Here is a 16,926-nt window from a genome sequence, read left to right as displayed (position 1 = left end):
AGACTGACCAGCTGCCTATTGCGCTAAGGAGGCACCTCCAACTGTTACTTTTAAAAACAAGTCAATTGTAACTCCTGTCTCAAAACCCTCAAATAATTCTCCATTTTCCTTAGAGTAAAAATCCCACTACATTTCTCCTGGTTATCTTAATATTTTTCTCTATTAGATTTCATCTTTTCTTAGTACTTACCACCTTCTAAAATACTATATAATTTACTTATTACACGTACTTCTTTTCTATCTCCTCTCACTAGAATATAAGCTCCAAGAGGGCAGACATCTTTTTCCTCTTTTATTCATGATATACCCAAGTACCTAGTAGGTTCTGAATGAATATTTATTAAATAAATAAATCACCTTCCTGAGTGGTACCTACTGCTACAACTGTAATAGCTGCTTCTCTAACTATACCTCTATAATCTGCAGCTACTTCTAAAACTCCAGATACTAGTTTTTTGTTAAAAAATCTGTCTCTTATAAAAGAAGATGATTTATTCTTCACAATAAATGCCAAAGCAAACAAAAATGTCTAACACTTTATTTGCGAAGAATAACATTTTCTTGCTTATATTTTAATTAAAGAAGAGATATCGTCTCCTAATTTCAAATACCCACACAGTACTTAACATAAATTGAAATACATAGTTGTTAATTAAAATATGTACACTCTTGGGCGCCTGGGTGGCTCAGTGGGTTAAGCCTCTGCCTTCAGCTCGGGTCGTGGTCTCAGGGTCCTGGGATTGAGCCCCGCATCGGGCTCTCTGCTCAGCAGAGAGCCTGCTTCCCTTCCTCTCTCTCTCTGTGTCTGCCTCTCTGCCTACTTGTGATCTCTGTCAAATAAATATATAAAATCTTAAAAAAAAATGTACACTCTCACTTTATGCATAAACGAATTTAAGTTCTAGAATCAGTATTTTAAGTATTAGGTAATGTTTTACTTGAACTTTGGATGCCAGATAATAAAATATGGAAACTTACCAGGAAGTGATGAATTCCCACGTTCATTACCAGTTCCCTTAAATGACTGGTTATGCCTTTCATTTTGGGGTTCCAAAATATCTCTATACTTTGAGACCATAAGAACAGAAATAAAGTATACAACTGCCAAGGCTAAAAATTGAGCTTGTTTGCTATCCTCCTGGGGAGAAATAAAAGTAAGTGATCATCCACTATTAAATAAGATGTATCAATCTTATTTTACATGACATTTAAATATAAAACATGGTCAAAAAATCCTTCAATATATACAGAAAATAATAAATTCACCTTAGCAAAGATTAGGTAAAGATTTTTGGAAAAATGCTTGTAAATGAGAGGTTTTACACTTGTGAAACATGGAAAGAGAATTTGGCTTGTTTCTGAAAATTAAGTAACTCAGTCTGAAGACTTAATAACTGCTTAATAAAAAGCAAATTAGAAAAAATATTTTTAAAAAATGAAGACATAAGGCCCAATATACTTTGTAAGATTCATCAGATAAGAAATCATTATATATAATTATTTTTACTTCTAACCATAAGAATTAAAATATGCATAAAAAAATCAATTAACAATTAACAATTTTCCTAAAAGACAAACATTCAAGAAAAAAAAAAAGTGAGGTAATCAGATACAGATCAGGATGCCAAAAAAATTCTCAGGAGTATTTTTTTTTTTAAGATTTTATTTATTTATTTGACAGAGATCACAAGTAGGCAGAGAGGCAGGCAGAGAGAGAGGGGTAAGCAGGCTCCCCACAGAGCAGAGAGCCTGATGTGGGGCTCAATCCTAGGACCCTGAGATCATGACCCGAGCTGAAGGCAGAGGCTCAACCCACTGAGGCGCCCCTCAGGAGTATTTTAAATAGTAGAAACAACCAAGATTGAAGACAACCAAGATTGTCTAAGATTGAAAATACAGTGTCTGCCAGAAAGAAAAGGACAAACTAGATTGACCTCTACAAGAGATCAAGGTTTCATCTTAGCTCTACAGATCACCTATGTATCTGTATACTGTATACATATATATACACATATATATATATGTATATATGACCTCTTCATCTAGTCAAATTCTCCATCTGCAAAGGGACCCTGCACTCATCACTATTCTGGTAACGTTTCAAAATAATTTAAAGGAAAAACTCAAACTTGTCCATCAAATTCTGAAAACTAAAGGCACCTTGAGTAACAGATAAATTTAGCATAAGGAAAACAAACACTGTTGCCTAGCAGATGAATAAATGGCAACCAGTGGTGCAAATGAAACTAAAAGTTAATTAACCACTATCAAATGTGTTCAACAGAATTTCTGGGAAAGAATGCCATGTCATACTCCAAGTGAACATTTCCACTTGATACAACGATTAAAATTATTTTTAATCTGACAAGAAATCTATGGTACTCTTTAGGTTCATATGCAAGATCTTGTTAGTCTTGATGGAAAAAGATAAATGTACATTTTCCCTTTTTTATTAACCATTCCTTTTCTCAAGACACTCCTGTGTTCTACTGCCACTGACACTATTATAAGAACTAGGGCTAATGATGGCAACATTTAAAATGTAGGCAAATAACTTACTGGATCTTAACTTCTTTTTTTTTTAAGCTTTTGTTTATTTATTTATTTGTTTATTTATTTATTTGACAGAGAGAGCATAAGCAGGAGTAGGAGCAGAGGGAGAGGAACAAGCACACTCCACAAGGAGTGTGGAGCATGACAGCAGGGCTTCATGTCATGACCCTGAGATCATGACCTAAGCCAAAACCAAGAGTCGGATGCTTAACTGACTGAGCCACCTAGGCGTCCCTTGATCATAAGTTCTTAATCTATTACAAATCACTTATGCCTATTTACTTATTTAGCCCACTATTGTGTTCAATATTTACTTATTACCGTATGAAATTTATAGTGTAAGCCTGATTTCTGTCCAATAAGAAATATCCGATAGATCTATATGCTTAAGTCCTAAATCCAAAAACAAATTTGTTTTCAATTGTAGCTGCTACTTACTGAATACTTACAAGGGATCAGGCACTATACTATAAACATATTCATTAGCCCCTTTGAACAAGATGAGGCCTAGAGAAATAATTTACCTAAAGAAATAAAGTAAGTGAAAAAGCAAACATGAAATCAGATTAGAGTGATTAAAAAACTTAGCACTTAACCTCAGGGTAATAACTTCTTTATATTGCCGATCTAAGGTCATTTCCTTTTTCATCAAAGTTTGCTTATGTTAAAAGAGCCTCTGGGACATAGGCTGGAAAAAAAGTCTTTTCTCTTTTCTAAAACTCCTACAAGGTGATTATAGAACTTTTTTAATTACAAAAAAAATTTTAAATTATTTACTACTTTCAGAAATTACATGTTAAACATAGAAGATACCTAATTCTCTACCCAAACAGCACAATATAAAAACTTGTTATCAAGTTCCAAAGAGCCAAATCAAACAGCCAGGATGAGGAGTTTTATTTCATTTTACTTCATGCTAAAGGAAGCCATTAGAGAACATTAAAAGCGAAAGAGTTGTACTACCTATTATAGATTTTTAAAGATCACTGAAAGAAAAACAAAGCTATGGGGCAATAGACTCAAAGAAAAAAAAGGGGAGAGAAAGTAGCAGCAGTATTCGCTCCCAAAATGAGAAACAGTCAATGGGCTCTGAAAAAAAAAAAAAAAAGTTGGAGATCTAGGGAGGCAATATACCTAATGGTTAGGATGAAAATTTCAAGAACCATATTCCCTAGATCCTTAACTCATTTCACCTCTTACTACTTCTGTGATCTTAAACAGATTTAACCTAATATTTCAATCTTTCCCATAGAATTATTATGAATTATGATTTATTATGAATTATTATGAACTAAATGAAACAGAGTATTCAGTTGTATGCTTAAAATGCAATAAGCATTCATAACTATTAACTATAGCTAATAACTATTAACTCAAGTACTATTAACGAATTGTATATGTGTATAAAACTTAGTCAAGAACTCAAGAGAGGAGGCGCCCAGGTGGCTCAGACAGTTAAGTGTCTGCCTTTGGCTCAAGTCATGATCTCAGGGTCCTGGGATGGAGCTCCACACTGGGCTCCCTGCTCAGTGGGGAGCCTGCTTCTCCCTCTTCTGCCTGCCACTTTGCCTGGTTGTGTGCTCTCTGTCAAATAAATAGAATCTTAAAAAAAAATGAGAGAACTCAAGAGCAGACTAAAACCCTACAAAAAGAAGAGGAAAAATTAAAAATTGAAGTTATAAAGTTTTATTAAAAAAAACTTGCAAAACATTAAGTACTTAAGAGGCAGTAAATATTTAATAAATATTAATTAATACTACAAATGCTGATGAGTAGGATTACAAATAATTTGTATTTTCATCTTTAGACTTTCTTATACAATTCTACAATTGGTACATGAAACTATGCTATTATATCAAAATCAACCAAAACAAACATTTTTTTTTATTTAAAACCACCACACACACCATTTCATCATGTACCTTTATATCATAATTCTGTTGCTTTGAGAGAAAAATATCCAGTTTTCAGTAAAAATAATATGTCATTCAGAATTTGGACATTTCATTACTTTCAAAGTATAGATTCTAGAGTTTAAGATGCTGGGTTGGAAATTTATTAGCTCTATTAGCCTGAACAAATTATTCAAGCTCTCTGTGCCTCAGATTCCTCATTTATAAAATGGGAATTACAAACGTATACAACTCAAGAAGTCGTTGCACTTAGGACATGTGAAGCACTTAAAGTGCTTAATATGTAATAATATATTATTTTTAGTATTATTACTCTGATATATTAACTCCATTTACATAAATAATACTTTTCAATATTCTAAGATTCTAAAATCACTGTCAATAGAATTGGTTTCTAGTCCTTCTTATATCAACTCAACTTTTTTATATCACAGAGAGTTTTCACTCTCAGTACTTTGACCTTGGAGGAAAGATGTATCAGCTAAGAGTATGTGAAAGAAATACTATAACTTACTATGTCTCTGAAGACAACTGCCCTAAGCCGATTAATATCCATGTCTTGTAGGAGCTTGTCAAAATCTCTTACTGGAGATATGCCACCAGTTACAATGTCCACAGGACTCTATTTAAGACAAAAAAATATACATATATATTATGTATTTTTTTAAAAATTAGCACAGTATTCCAAATACCAGAAAAAAAAGGTATAACATTGTTTTTCCCAGTTTATTTTTCCTACTTCCTTTTCTCTTCTTTTTTTGGGTACTGGAATAGTGGTGAGGGTTACAGAAGGAAGCCACAAAGGAAAAAACAAACTGCATGCTAACTTACCAAGTACATGAAATACAAGTTGACATATTCAAAGGAAAACGTATCAAAGACACAAGAAAAGTAAACATTTGGAAAAGTAGACAAGATTAAGTATAAGCAAATCTTCACTGTATATTTAAACACAAATATTTGAATGTTATGTCCACAGACTAAAGTAACTATTTTAGAACCTCTGTCAGGTTTATTTAACTCTGTGTTGAAATGAACAAATAAATTTAAGATCTTAATCATAAAGTAAGAGGCACTTTATTTAATTAATTATTCTGTATGCTTACCTTTGCTGCAGATTTCCCCATGGGAATTAGGCTGTGCATTATTTTCTGGCCTTTGGCTGTATCTCCTCTAGCTTTTAGTTGTGAATGCTGTTGACACTCTAAACAATTCCTTACTGCCACTGCACACACTGTAATTTATTTTAAGGAGAAGATTGGGCAAGAAAAGAAAATTTTATTTAAGATTTTGGAACTGATAAAAAATCACCTACATAGCTTTTATTTGAAACAGATTACCTTCAGCAAATTCCTAAACAATCCCTGGACTTTATCACCTAGTGTTTGTTTTCTGACTTTGTTAGCTACTCTGTTAGAGCCCAGTGCAAAGAGAGAATCATTTCAGGAATCAACAGGCCAGTGTTTCTTAGATCTCACCTAAGCTACACTAGGATGATCTTTTATTAAGGAAAAAATAGGGAAGAAAATAACTGAAAGAAAGATAGAAAAGAGAAAGCAAATCACATTGCCATGAACTAGTCTAGGATAACAACTTTTCATCATCTTCATCAAAATAAAATAGTTAAACTTACAACTTGCATGGTTTTCTTATTATGTATTATCATATGTATTCTTATTATGTAATATCATTATAGCATGATATTAATAGAGACTGATAGAAGGTATAGCATTACAGAAAATATTTACAGCATCTACATTTAACTGGCTTTCATGAAGACCATTTAAAAGGCAGGGGACAGAAAAGAAGCTGTGATTAATATACAGCCCAAAATAACCCCTCTAGTATTATGCTAAATGAAATAAGTCAGACTGAGAAAGAGAATTACCATATAGTTCCACTCATAAGTGGAATCTAGAAAAAAGAATAAACAACAAGTATAATCAGACCTGTAAATACAGGAAACAAACTTATGGGTACCAGACAGGAGGGTGGTAGGAGGCAGGCAAAACAGGTGAAGAAAAGAGAGAGATAGAGGCCTCCAGTTATGGCATGAGTAAGTCAAAGGAATAAAAAACAGAATATAAGGAATACAGTCAATACTGTAAAAGAAATGTAAATAAGCACAGCCTAATGTACAAACCTTTCAACACACTGAGTTGTATACCTGAAACTAACTTAACACTGTGTATCAACCACACTCAAAATAATAATTTTATCCCATAGAAACCAGTATATTTGTAAGCCAAAGAATTCCTAAATCTTTGTTCAAGATTTGATGTTTCAGGATATAATTACCAGATATTAAACTTTTTTGTTTTTTTTTTTGACAGACTGAACATTTTCACAAATACTGTACTCTTAAAATGGTGATCTTTTCTGAGCATAAATCTTATAGTACTCATGTTATTTACAATTATGAACTATTACAGTCTGTAATAGCAATGTTTGCCAATCACTGAAAGAGTTATATAAATTCCAGAATTTGGTTGTAACATTTACAACAGCTTAAAATAAAATGAATCACCTGTTCTAAAGAACAATTACCTCTCTGTATGTCTCACCAATCAGGCAATTACTCAGGTTATTTAGAAATTGATTTTGAGGCTTAAATGATGATGGTGATTATGAATTGCTTGATATCATGTAAATCATCTTAATTCCCAATCAAATCAGTAGCACTCAGGTATGTGAACTGAACAAGAGTAGGAGAGCAAATTAGGGGCAAAACGGCAAACTTCTATGTGAACTCTAAGTACCACCAGACTGCCATATGGCTAGCAGACATAGAACTGAGACAGAAAAGTATCCAGAAAGTCACAAGAGAACAACAAAAGTTAAGGAAAAAGAAGAAGTATAGTGAGGGAAGAAGGAAGAGAGAATATGGAATACAAGCCTGTCGAATTTAAAATCAGGCCCAGAAAAATAACTTCTGTACTACTTTTATCCCAGGTTAAATAAAATCAAGTTTGGTATCACAAAATGAAAAACTATGCCACATTCATTAGTCTCAGTAGTACAAGTTACTCTTATTGTTGCCATCCTGCCTTCTTACCTCCAACCTCAAGAAAGAACAAGAAGAGACCAGGGATCAAATACTAGGATGTCTCACCAAGCTTACCATACTCTATTAAAGAGATCTTGAACAAGTCATTTTCTGAATATCACTTGCATATATAAGAAGACATGGTGCTGGGGTAAATTATGAAAATGGGGGAGATCGAATATTTCCCTAATTTCTGAACTTAATGTTTGAGTACTGTAAAACACTAACAGTGTGGCCTTGTACTTTTAACTCCAGAAATAATCTCTATATAGAAAAGAGACAGTTTAAAAAATGGCACATATAAAATTAATGGAGTCAAGATACTTAAATTATATTACTAACAGAAAATTTAAGGAAGCATAACAGAAAGAAGAGGAACACAAGTTAAACTATATTCAAATTCTAACTTCCCCAGTTATAGTTTTTGGATTTTGAATAAGTTTTTTAATTTTTCTGATCCCAAATATCCTCATGAGTAAAAGAAAATAATTGCTGACTCACTGAAAATCTGCAATAACTAATGGCAGTAGTCAATAAATGATAGTTTTTGGTTTTTTATACTATTTGAATCTCCTAATTAAAATTTTAAAACAAACTTCTAAAAATTGTTACATCCAGTTCTTTAGGGCATCCTAAGTTTAAAGGTACTCTGAATAGCATTTTGAGTAAAAATAATCACTGCACCAAAAAAAGTCTAAGTATATCTGTTCATGTAACAGATATTTCTGCTAAAAATGGGAAAATCTTTCATTAACTAATTAGATTTTCCACTTTTAATGTTACGTTTCCATAGATGCCTTATTTCTGATGTATCTTCAGGTGGCCATGGTTCCTACTGGTTTTGCTTGCATTTCTTCATCCTCCTCTCCCTAGTTAATTTGCTCCATTTAATAAGCAAATCCTTAACAAAGTCTCAGTAATTACAACCAGATATAAGAAATCCTCTGCATAGAGGAAAATTCTTGTGCTTCACCTAAAGGAAGCATGGATGACACTAAAAATTTTAACTTTTATCTAAGCAAGACCTGCCTCAAGGAGTAGAACTGAGATTTAACAATGTCAGGAACTGTTTCAACAAATTACCGCAGTTTATTTTAATAAAGGCTGTACTGGAATGATGCTAGTTTAGAACCTTGCTACTGAAGTGCGTTTGTAAGAGAGCAATTTCAACATCACCTGGGATTTGTTAGACAATTACAGACCTCACCTCAGACCTATATAATCTAACTGCATTTTAACAAGATCCTCTGGATATATTCTTGTGTATGAATCATCTTAAAATTTGAGAAGCACTATTCTTGAGCAAAAAAAGATGAGAGGAGAACAGTAATGGTGACCACAACCAACTTGTATTTTTCAAAACATGTCCTTCCTCTAATCAACCTTGTAACTACTACTACAGCATAGTACATATATAATCTTCACTCTTGGAGGTTAAAAAAAAAAAAAAAGACAAATTGCCTAACATTGTTCCACTAACAGGTGAAAGATAATTTTCAATCTAAATATGTAAAGATTACTGAAAGCTGTTCAAGTAAATTCCTAACTAATGGGTTTTAACAACTCACCTAGTCGGAGACACTGTCGCAAAATTCCACCCGAAGACATACTTTTTTCAGCTTCAATTTCAGTAAAGCCAAGAGAACTTGCAAATATAAGCACATCCACAAGGCTGATTAGCCTCTGCAAAAATGTCACAGAGGCTTCTATTGAAAGGCCCTGAGTAGGTTCAATATTCTCCAGCTCATGCTGTAGGGAACAAAATTTGACATTTATATCTATATTCTAATCAACATCTAGTTTTTCTAGATACGTTTCCCAAATTTCTAAGTTTTATAAAAAGCCAGGCTTTTTATCTAGTTCAACAGAATGATTTCCTTTTTCACCTAAAAAGGCAGCAATGGGGGTGCCTGTGTGTCTCAGTCGTTAAATATCTGCCTTCGGCTCAGGTCATGATCCCAGGGTCCCAGGATCGAGCCACACATTGTGCTCCCTGCTCCATAGGAAACCTGCTTCTCCCACTTCCCCTGCTTGTGTTCCCTCTCTGCTTCTCTCTTTCTCTGTGTCAAATAAATAAATAAAACCTTTTAAAAAATAAAAATAAAAAATAAAAAGGGGCAATAGAAATGGACAAGTGAACCACCATCAACCATACTCACTAGCTGACTCATCCTTAAGAAATCAACAGTTTTTAGTCCTTTCACCCCCAGAACAGATCCTAAGATCCTTTCAGGTAACTGTAAAAGATCCAGTTGCTTATGGCCTATAACACCTATGATACCTAGTAAACATCATTCAAGTTTTAATCAACAAAGATTCATAGCAATCATGTTTTCACACCAATTTATGTAGTAGTTAAGTCCTTACTGTAGCCGATGTAGCTGCTGAAAGCAATGGCAGTATACCCCCACAAGCCATGACCATATTGTCCATCACTTGAGAGATGAGATGAATTGTGTTGTGTACAAAGATGACATTATCACTGCTATTCACGAAGTCCATAACTGTCTTTGTCGAATGGCTGTCCAGAGATAAATGATGTTTACTGATAAAGCTAAAGAAAAGAAATCAGTTTGCCTACTTCAGGGAAGGGAGGATAAGAAGGTGCTTTCACTTCATCTTGAAAGCTGAAGTAATGATAATGATACAGGAGGCATGTTGAGGATGTACTTCCTCAGAAGACAGAGACCATTCTATATCAGGAGATACTATATATGCCCCCTTTCAGTGTTGAAACATATAATACTATTCATCTTGTATATAAGAAGTTGAATTACCCTTAACTGGGAACAAAACTGAGAAGTCATGTAGCAAAAATTAAGAGGTAAATATCATTAAATGTGCTATTAAAAATGAATTTTCTACCAACAATTTCTTATATAATCCTATAAAATGTTTTCAAACAGTGTAAGTGTACTATACAAATAACAATAAACCAATTAGGTGTTTTAAATCATAAATCATACAATAGATAATCTGAAACATACAGAGGTTTTATACCAAAAGTACACTGGAGAATTGGATGTTATATTTAAAGTCCACTTTTTTTTTAGTAATCATAGAAATAAATCACTTTAATAGATCTACCTTCAGGTGAATTATATGCCATAAAATATGCTACAGGAAATCTGCAGCAAAATTTTTAAAAGGAAAATCTGATTTTAAAGTTTTGGTATTTCAGATAGGGCAGCCAATTTAATAATGGAGAAGAAAAGTAAATTCAATAACTATACCAAAGAAATAATTTATATTCTACTTTTTAACCAAATGTCTGAAATTAGTTGCAAAATGTTAACTATATAAACTTCTCTGAAACAAAGACCAGGGATGCCTGGGTGGCTTAGTCGGTTTAGCATCTGACTCTTGATTCTGGCTAAGAACATGATCTCAGGTCTATGAGGTCAAGCCTTGCGTTAGGTTCCACACTGGGCATGAAGTCTGGCTAAGATTCTCTCTCTCCCTATCTAAAAAACAAACAAACAAACAAAAAACAAAAACAAAAAAAACAAAGACTAAACTTCATACACATCTTCTATAACAAACATATGGACAAACCTTCTCCACATCTGTATATCTGTTTCTATTGAAAATAATAGATCAGTGAGCAAACGCTGATGCATTTGAGACCATTTGAATTCAGGAATACGAAACATAGCAGATCTGGAATCCCTCCTTTGTCCATTAACTCCAACTGGTGCCATTCCTTGACTTGGTTCCTCCTGCCGTCTTGACATCTAATACAGAAAATTTAAAAGAGCACTAAAATAAATTCAACTTCAAAGAAGCCATTAATAATATAATAGCTTCAGTGCAATTCATCTAACAAATAATCATATATTAAGATACTAAAAAACCAAATTAGGTAAAAATTATCAATGAGTAATAACATTAAAACTTTAACACATTTAAAGCAAAGTTATCAAAAATAACTACCATATAAATAAAACCATATAAATAAATCAAATATCAAAAATAAACTACCATAATTCAACAGTAATTAGCTTGCAACCATGTTAGTATTACCACCAGCAAATGTAGCATTTTTCAAAAGAATCAAGATTCTTAAGTTTGAATATTAGCATAAAAGAAGGTAGTGTCTAGATTATAAGTTGGTTAGAATTAAAAACAAACATAAAGATAACAGAATTAAGAACCAACAAATGGTTGGTTGAACAGAGTGGGAAATGACAACATGCAATCAACCACTGTCCCCTGAATCACTCTGACATACCAGTAAAGGAGAAAGAAGTACCTTTAGATCTCTGAAAGGCTCCTCCCCTCTTTCAAAGCAAACAAACCCCATGGTCTGTTTCCTCATGGAAGGAATTTTAAACTACATACTTAATATATAAAGTTATACACTGGCAGGTGGTTCTGCAGGAAGATAGCCCTAGATTTTGTCAGAGAATTACCATACCAACTATGACTGGGTTATTAAATAAAGGATAAAGGCAAGTATTTCCATTATTTGCTTTATAAACCAGAATTACTACAATCTTAAAACTTGAAAGTAGTAACTTTTGGTGTTGCTGTGGTGAAAATAATAATAAAAGCTGCCATTTAATGAACTCTCACTAAAATCTTATGCTAAAGATAACAAATGTAATCTTTGCATTCATTGTATTTATATAATTGCAAATAGGATATGAACCAACTCCAAGATAAAATAAAAGTATATACCCTTGCACTACTTTAATTCAATGCAAATACACTTGAAGAAGACAATAAATATAATCACCTCAGGCATAGGTTGATGAGGTTGAGATGCTTCCATATTTGTACTGGCCTTCAATTCCAATCTTTCAGTATCTGTAGCAACACTGGAAACATCCAATTTAGCAATCCTCTGCTCAGAAGTAGTAGGAGACTCAAAGACAGGAGAATCACCAATTAATTTGGTTTCTCTCACAAAATTAGTTTTTTTTTTCCCTTCCTCTAGCATCTCACCAATATCTGATTGTACAGGTGTCTGGGAAACAGTAGTGTCTGGTGAGGTAGCTGAAGACCCTGATGCCGTCATCGTCAAGATTCCAGAATCTTTGGAATCTTGAGTTTCACTGTCAATTTGCTTCTTATTTACAGATTCTTGTTCTTGAAATATTAATTTGTTGTCATTACTAAGCATGTCCAGTCTTTCACTGGCTTCAGATGCAGCTGGAGACAAACTATCATCTTGGAGCTCTGTGGGCAGACTGGCTTCCTCAGTAGGACTATTTTCTACCTTCAATTCTACATAATCATCATCATCTTCCTCTCCTATAGACTTATCCAATAATTCTGGCACCTCTGAGGCATCCTCTTCTGAAGGAGAACTTATAGAAGCAGTTACTTCGCTAACAGTCATTATTCCTTTGCCAATCATTTTAAAAGAGTTAGAGGAAACAGTCTCGGCTTCAGCTTCTATCATATCAGAGGATACTTCTAAATCACCTGTATTAATTGTTTCATTTATCAATGTTTCCTCTGAAGGGACTTCATCTAGTAACTCCTGACTTTCTTGGCCAGTTTTCCTTTCTTCATTAGATGTATTTGGAGTTTGCAGTTCAGCAGTGGAAGCACAGTCTACTGAAATTGTCTTCTCAACAGGTGACTTTTCATCACTATTTCTGGTGATATGAGGAGACACAGGACAAGCCTTCATATCTGATTGCTGGGATGCTATTGAAACATTAACATCCCTGCTAATGGCAGAGACTGCTTCAACTGAACTTGAACATTGCCCTATTTCTTCATCAACTTTTCCCTGGTGTTCCCTGAACATACTGGCAAGATTTTCTTTGTGTATTTCAAAAGTGACCTAGATGAAAAACATAAAATCAATCAAAATACGCAAAAAAAAAAGAGCATACATAACATAAAATTAAAATATTTAACAATTTTTAAAATGTTTCATATAATACAATAAAGTAATTTTCCTATGATACCCTTATCTTATAAAATAAAAAATAAGTCAATCACAAAAAAACAAAAATTTAAAAAAAAAAGATACTTTAGACTTAATGCTGACTGGTAGCAGAGCATTCAACCACAATAAGAACATCCTTAGTCTATTCTTAAACATATGTATGAAAAGAATACACTACTCTACTGACCTCTATAACTTGTATCAGGATCTAAGTATATACATATCATTGTGAAGGGCTTTGTGCACTAAATAATACTTTGTTTCAATTGCAATGAAAACCCATTTCCCCATGATTTATCCTCAACAGAGCCAAAAAAAAAAAAATCAGTTAATTATGCCCACTATTACAGCAGCTCCCCATATATTTATTAAGTTAGTAAAACATGTTCTTACTAAACTAATACAAATTCTTTCAGCAATGAAAAAGAATCCAACCCTTTCCCAAAGGTCAACCACAATTTTCAAAGTCTAAATTGGTCAAAATAACATGAAAGTTCCAGGTCATCCAACCATCCATCCATCCTTTCCACTTGCATGTGAGTGACTACTATGTAACTGGTCCTGTGACCAGTTAGCTTTAGACCCATTTACTTTGACAGTTTTCTTATCGAAGATTATTATAGCCACTATTATGTGATTGCCACTGGTATTATAATAGGAAACACCCCTCAAAAAGAAGTGTAATACATGCAGAAAGTATAGGCATAAATAAGCTTACCAATGCTAGAACTGTCTGTTCCTGTAATCTACACTATTACAATATATACAGTAAATTGAACCTTTAGTCAACAAACCTTTATTGAGCCCTAGTATGGAAGGATGATAGTAAATGACAACAAAAGATGACTTTTTGTGCACAAATACCCATAGGCCTTTTTGAATCATAGGCATGTATACCCATGGGTAAAAGGTAAACAAATGTATAAATAATGCATTATGCACACTTTTTTTTTACAGCAATTTACTAGCCTTTACTTGAGATACATTATACTCATGCCATAACGGGATACAGCTCAAAATAGAAGTGTTTAGGAAATAAACATTTTCCTAATTCTAAGTATTTGGGAAATTTTTTGAATATTTCAAAATGAAATGCATATATTCCACACTAAGGAGTAAAACAGCACAGTAAACATTAACAAAATATCAATTTCTTTTATAACCAGAAAGCAACTATTTTCTTGAACTAAGTTGTGGGGGTTTTGTTGTTGTTGGTGGTGGTGGTGGTGGTGTTTTTAAGTAGGCTCTACACCCAACATGGGGCTTGAACTCACAACCCTGAAACTCAGAGTCTCATGTTCTACGAATTGAGTAAGTCAGGTTCCCTGAACTAAGTTATTTTAATTGACCAATCCCTCTTTATTTAATCAGCAAAATTTACTGAACATCCAAAGCATGCCAGACACTGTGTGATGAACAACACAATGTCCCTGCCTTCATGGACCTTATATTCTAAAGAAAGAAACTGACAACATAAACATACAAAAATATAAGATAATGTCAAGTAATAGGTAAGAGCTTTGAAGGGGAAAAAAGAGAATAACTGAAGATGACGTGCTAGGTGGGAGGGTGTGTTTAACTGGAGTAACTAGGGAAGGTCTCTAAGGATATTACATTGAACAGAGATAAAAATAAAGTTAGAGAACAAATTCTATGAATATCAAAAGGAAAAGAGTTTCAGGCAGGAGGAAAAACAAATGCAAAGTCTTTGGTCACCAAAACGAGCTTGGTATGTTTGAGGAACAATAAACAAACCAGCTGAAAGAACTATAGATGATAAGGTCACAGCGGGAGGCACTGGCTAGATCATGGTTAAAGAGAATTACAGATTGTATTAAAAACTTTTAATTTTATTCTTAGTGTGAGAGAGCCATCAGAAAATTCTGAGTAAGAGGAAGACATCTGGGGCGTCTGGGTGGCTCAGTGGGTTAAAGCCTCTGCCTTCAGCTCAGGTCATGATCCCAGGGTTCTAGGATCGAGCCCCACATCGGGCTCTCTGCTCAGTGGAGAGACTGCTTCCCTTCCTCTCTCTCTGCCTGCCTCTCCGCCTACTCGTGATCTCTGTCAAATAAATAAATAAAATCTTAAAAAAAAAAAAGAGGAAGACATCTGATTTCTTTCTTTTTTTTTTTTATTTTTAAGAATTTATTTATTTGACACAGAGAGAGATCACAAGCAGGTAGAGCAGCAGGCAGAGGGGTGGGGGGGAAGCAGGCTTGCTGCTGAGCAGAGAGCCCGATGCAGGGCTCGATCCCAGGATGCTGGGATCATGACCTGAGCTGAAGGCAGAGGCTTTAACCCACTGAGCCACCCAGGTGCCCCGACATCTGATTTCTTAAAGTATCATTTAGTCTATCTGGAAAACTGACTTTAGGAAGATCATTTCTCCACTGATATGACAATTACTATTGTCTAAGGAAGGCAAGTTTAATACTACCAACCTCACAGTGATTTTGAAAATAGATCCTTTATTTCAGCAATAGTCAGTGTGTAAGATTAGTTTTCAATAATCGTTTTCTTTTATTGTATTCAAATTAGGAATTTTTAAAATCTCATTATAAAATATATCAATAAACATGAATATATACAATTTATACCTATAGATTAAAGAATAATCTTTTTAAAACCCATATACTTACTACCCACATCAAGAAATGGAACACTACTACCACACAATTCCTCTATGTGCCCATCCTCAACCTCTCCATCCCTATCAAGAGGAAATCACTATCCTGACATTTCCATTGTTTCCTACCTGTTCTTTAACAGTTCTACTACCTATATGGTAAGCATACTTATCATGTTCCGCTTGAGAAGCTAAGTACAGCACAAACCTAGCCAGCTTTGTGAGAAAAGGGCAGTATTATCATAATTAACTATAGGCTACCAGAAGACAAGCTACAGAAAATCTACAGATTGGAACAGGCCTTCAGTTTCTCTAAGAGGATACATAAGGCTATTCCTGGGAAATCTGTTGGCAAGGCCATTAGGAAATACTGGGAAATACATAGGTCAGGAGAATCAAAGCATCGATAAGTGTTGGTCAGGCAATAGATACCTGGCATGAATAAAGTATAGGAAGTAAACTATATTTTCCAGTTCTCACCATGGTCTACCTCTATTCTCAGAAGTAAATCAAAGCAGATCACTTTTTCAAGGAGAGAAGTGAGAATGTTCAAGTGATCCCGGCAGGAGGACTAGAACAGAGAGCATGAACTGAAATCAGTACATGGTCAAGATAAGCCAAGTAGTTCTAAGAATATGGGCCCATCACATGTTAGTAATTTGTTCTCAGGTTTAAAAAAAAAAAAACAAAACTGTTACAAAGGCAACTGGCATTTTACTGACAATAGCTTCCCCCTGTATACATCTATTAAGTAAAACTGTTCCAATTTAGAAGGACTGTCATATGTCTACTTCACAGTTGCCATCATGGGACCTCCCTTCGTCACTGTCCTGGAGATCCCTTCTTATCTCTCTTCTCTGTTACCTCTCCTGTTTCCTATGTC

General features: G+C 34.1%; 1 protein-coding gene across 1 annotated transcript in view; it reads right to left on the bottom strand.

The window, feature by feature from the left end:
- Window positions 1-16,926, bottom strand: part of LOC111153330 (LPS responsive beige-like anchor protein) — a 754,899-nt gene that overhangs the window by 562,257 nt on the left and 175,716 nt on the right. The window contains exons 23-29 of the mRNA XM_022512304.1: window positions 12,251-13,309; window positions 11,068-11,246; window positions 9,880-10,033; window positions 9,081-9,261; window positions 5,573-5,700; window positions 4,981-5,088; window positions 979-1,138 (exon numbers count right to left, since the gene is read on the bottom strand). Coding sequence (XP_022368012.1) covers window positions 979-1,138; window positions 4,981-5,088; window positions 5,573-5,700; window positions 9,081-9,261; window positions 9,880-10,033; window positions 11,068-11,246; window positions 12,251-13,309 — 1,969 coding nt within the window. The remainder of the gene's footprint in view (window positions 1-978; window positions 1,139-4,980; window positions 5,089-5,572; window positions 5,701-9,080; window positions 9,262-9,879; window positions 10,034-11,067; window positions 11,247-12,250; window positions 13,310-16,926) is intronic.

The sequence above is a fragment of the Enhydra lutris genome, unplaced genomic scaffold, assembly GCF_002288905.1.
Source record: "Enhydra lutris kenyoni isolate GAN:26980312 unplaced genomic scaffold, ASM228890v2 scaffoldscaffold3, whole genome shotgun sequence".
In the NCBI taxonomy this organism is placed as follows: Eukaryota; Metazoa; Chordata; class Mammalia; order Carnivora; family Mustelidae; genus Enhydra; species Enhydra lutris.
Note: the sequence above shows the minus strand (reverse complement) of the source record. Positions and strands in the feature narration are given on the sequence as shown.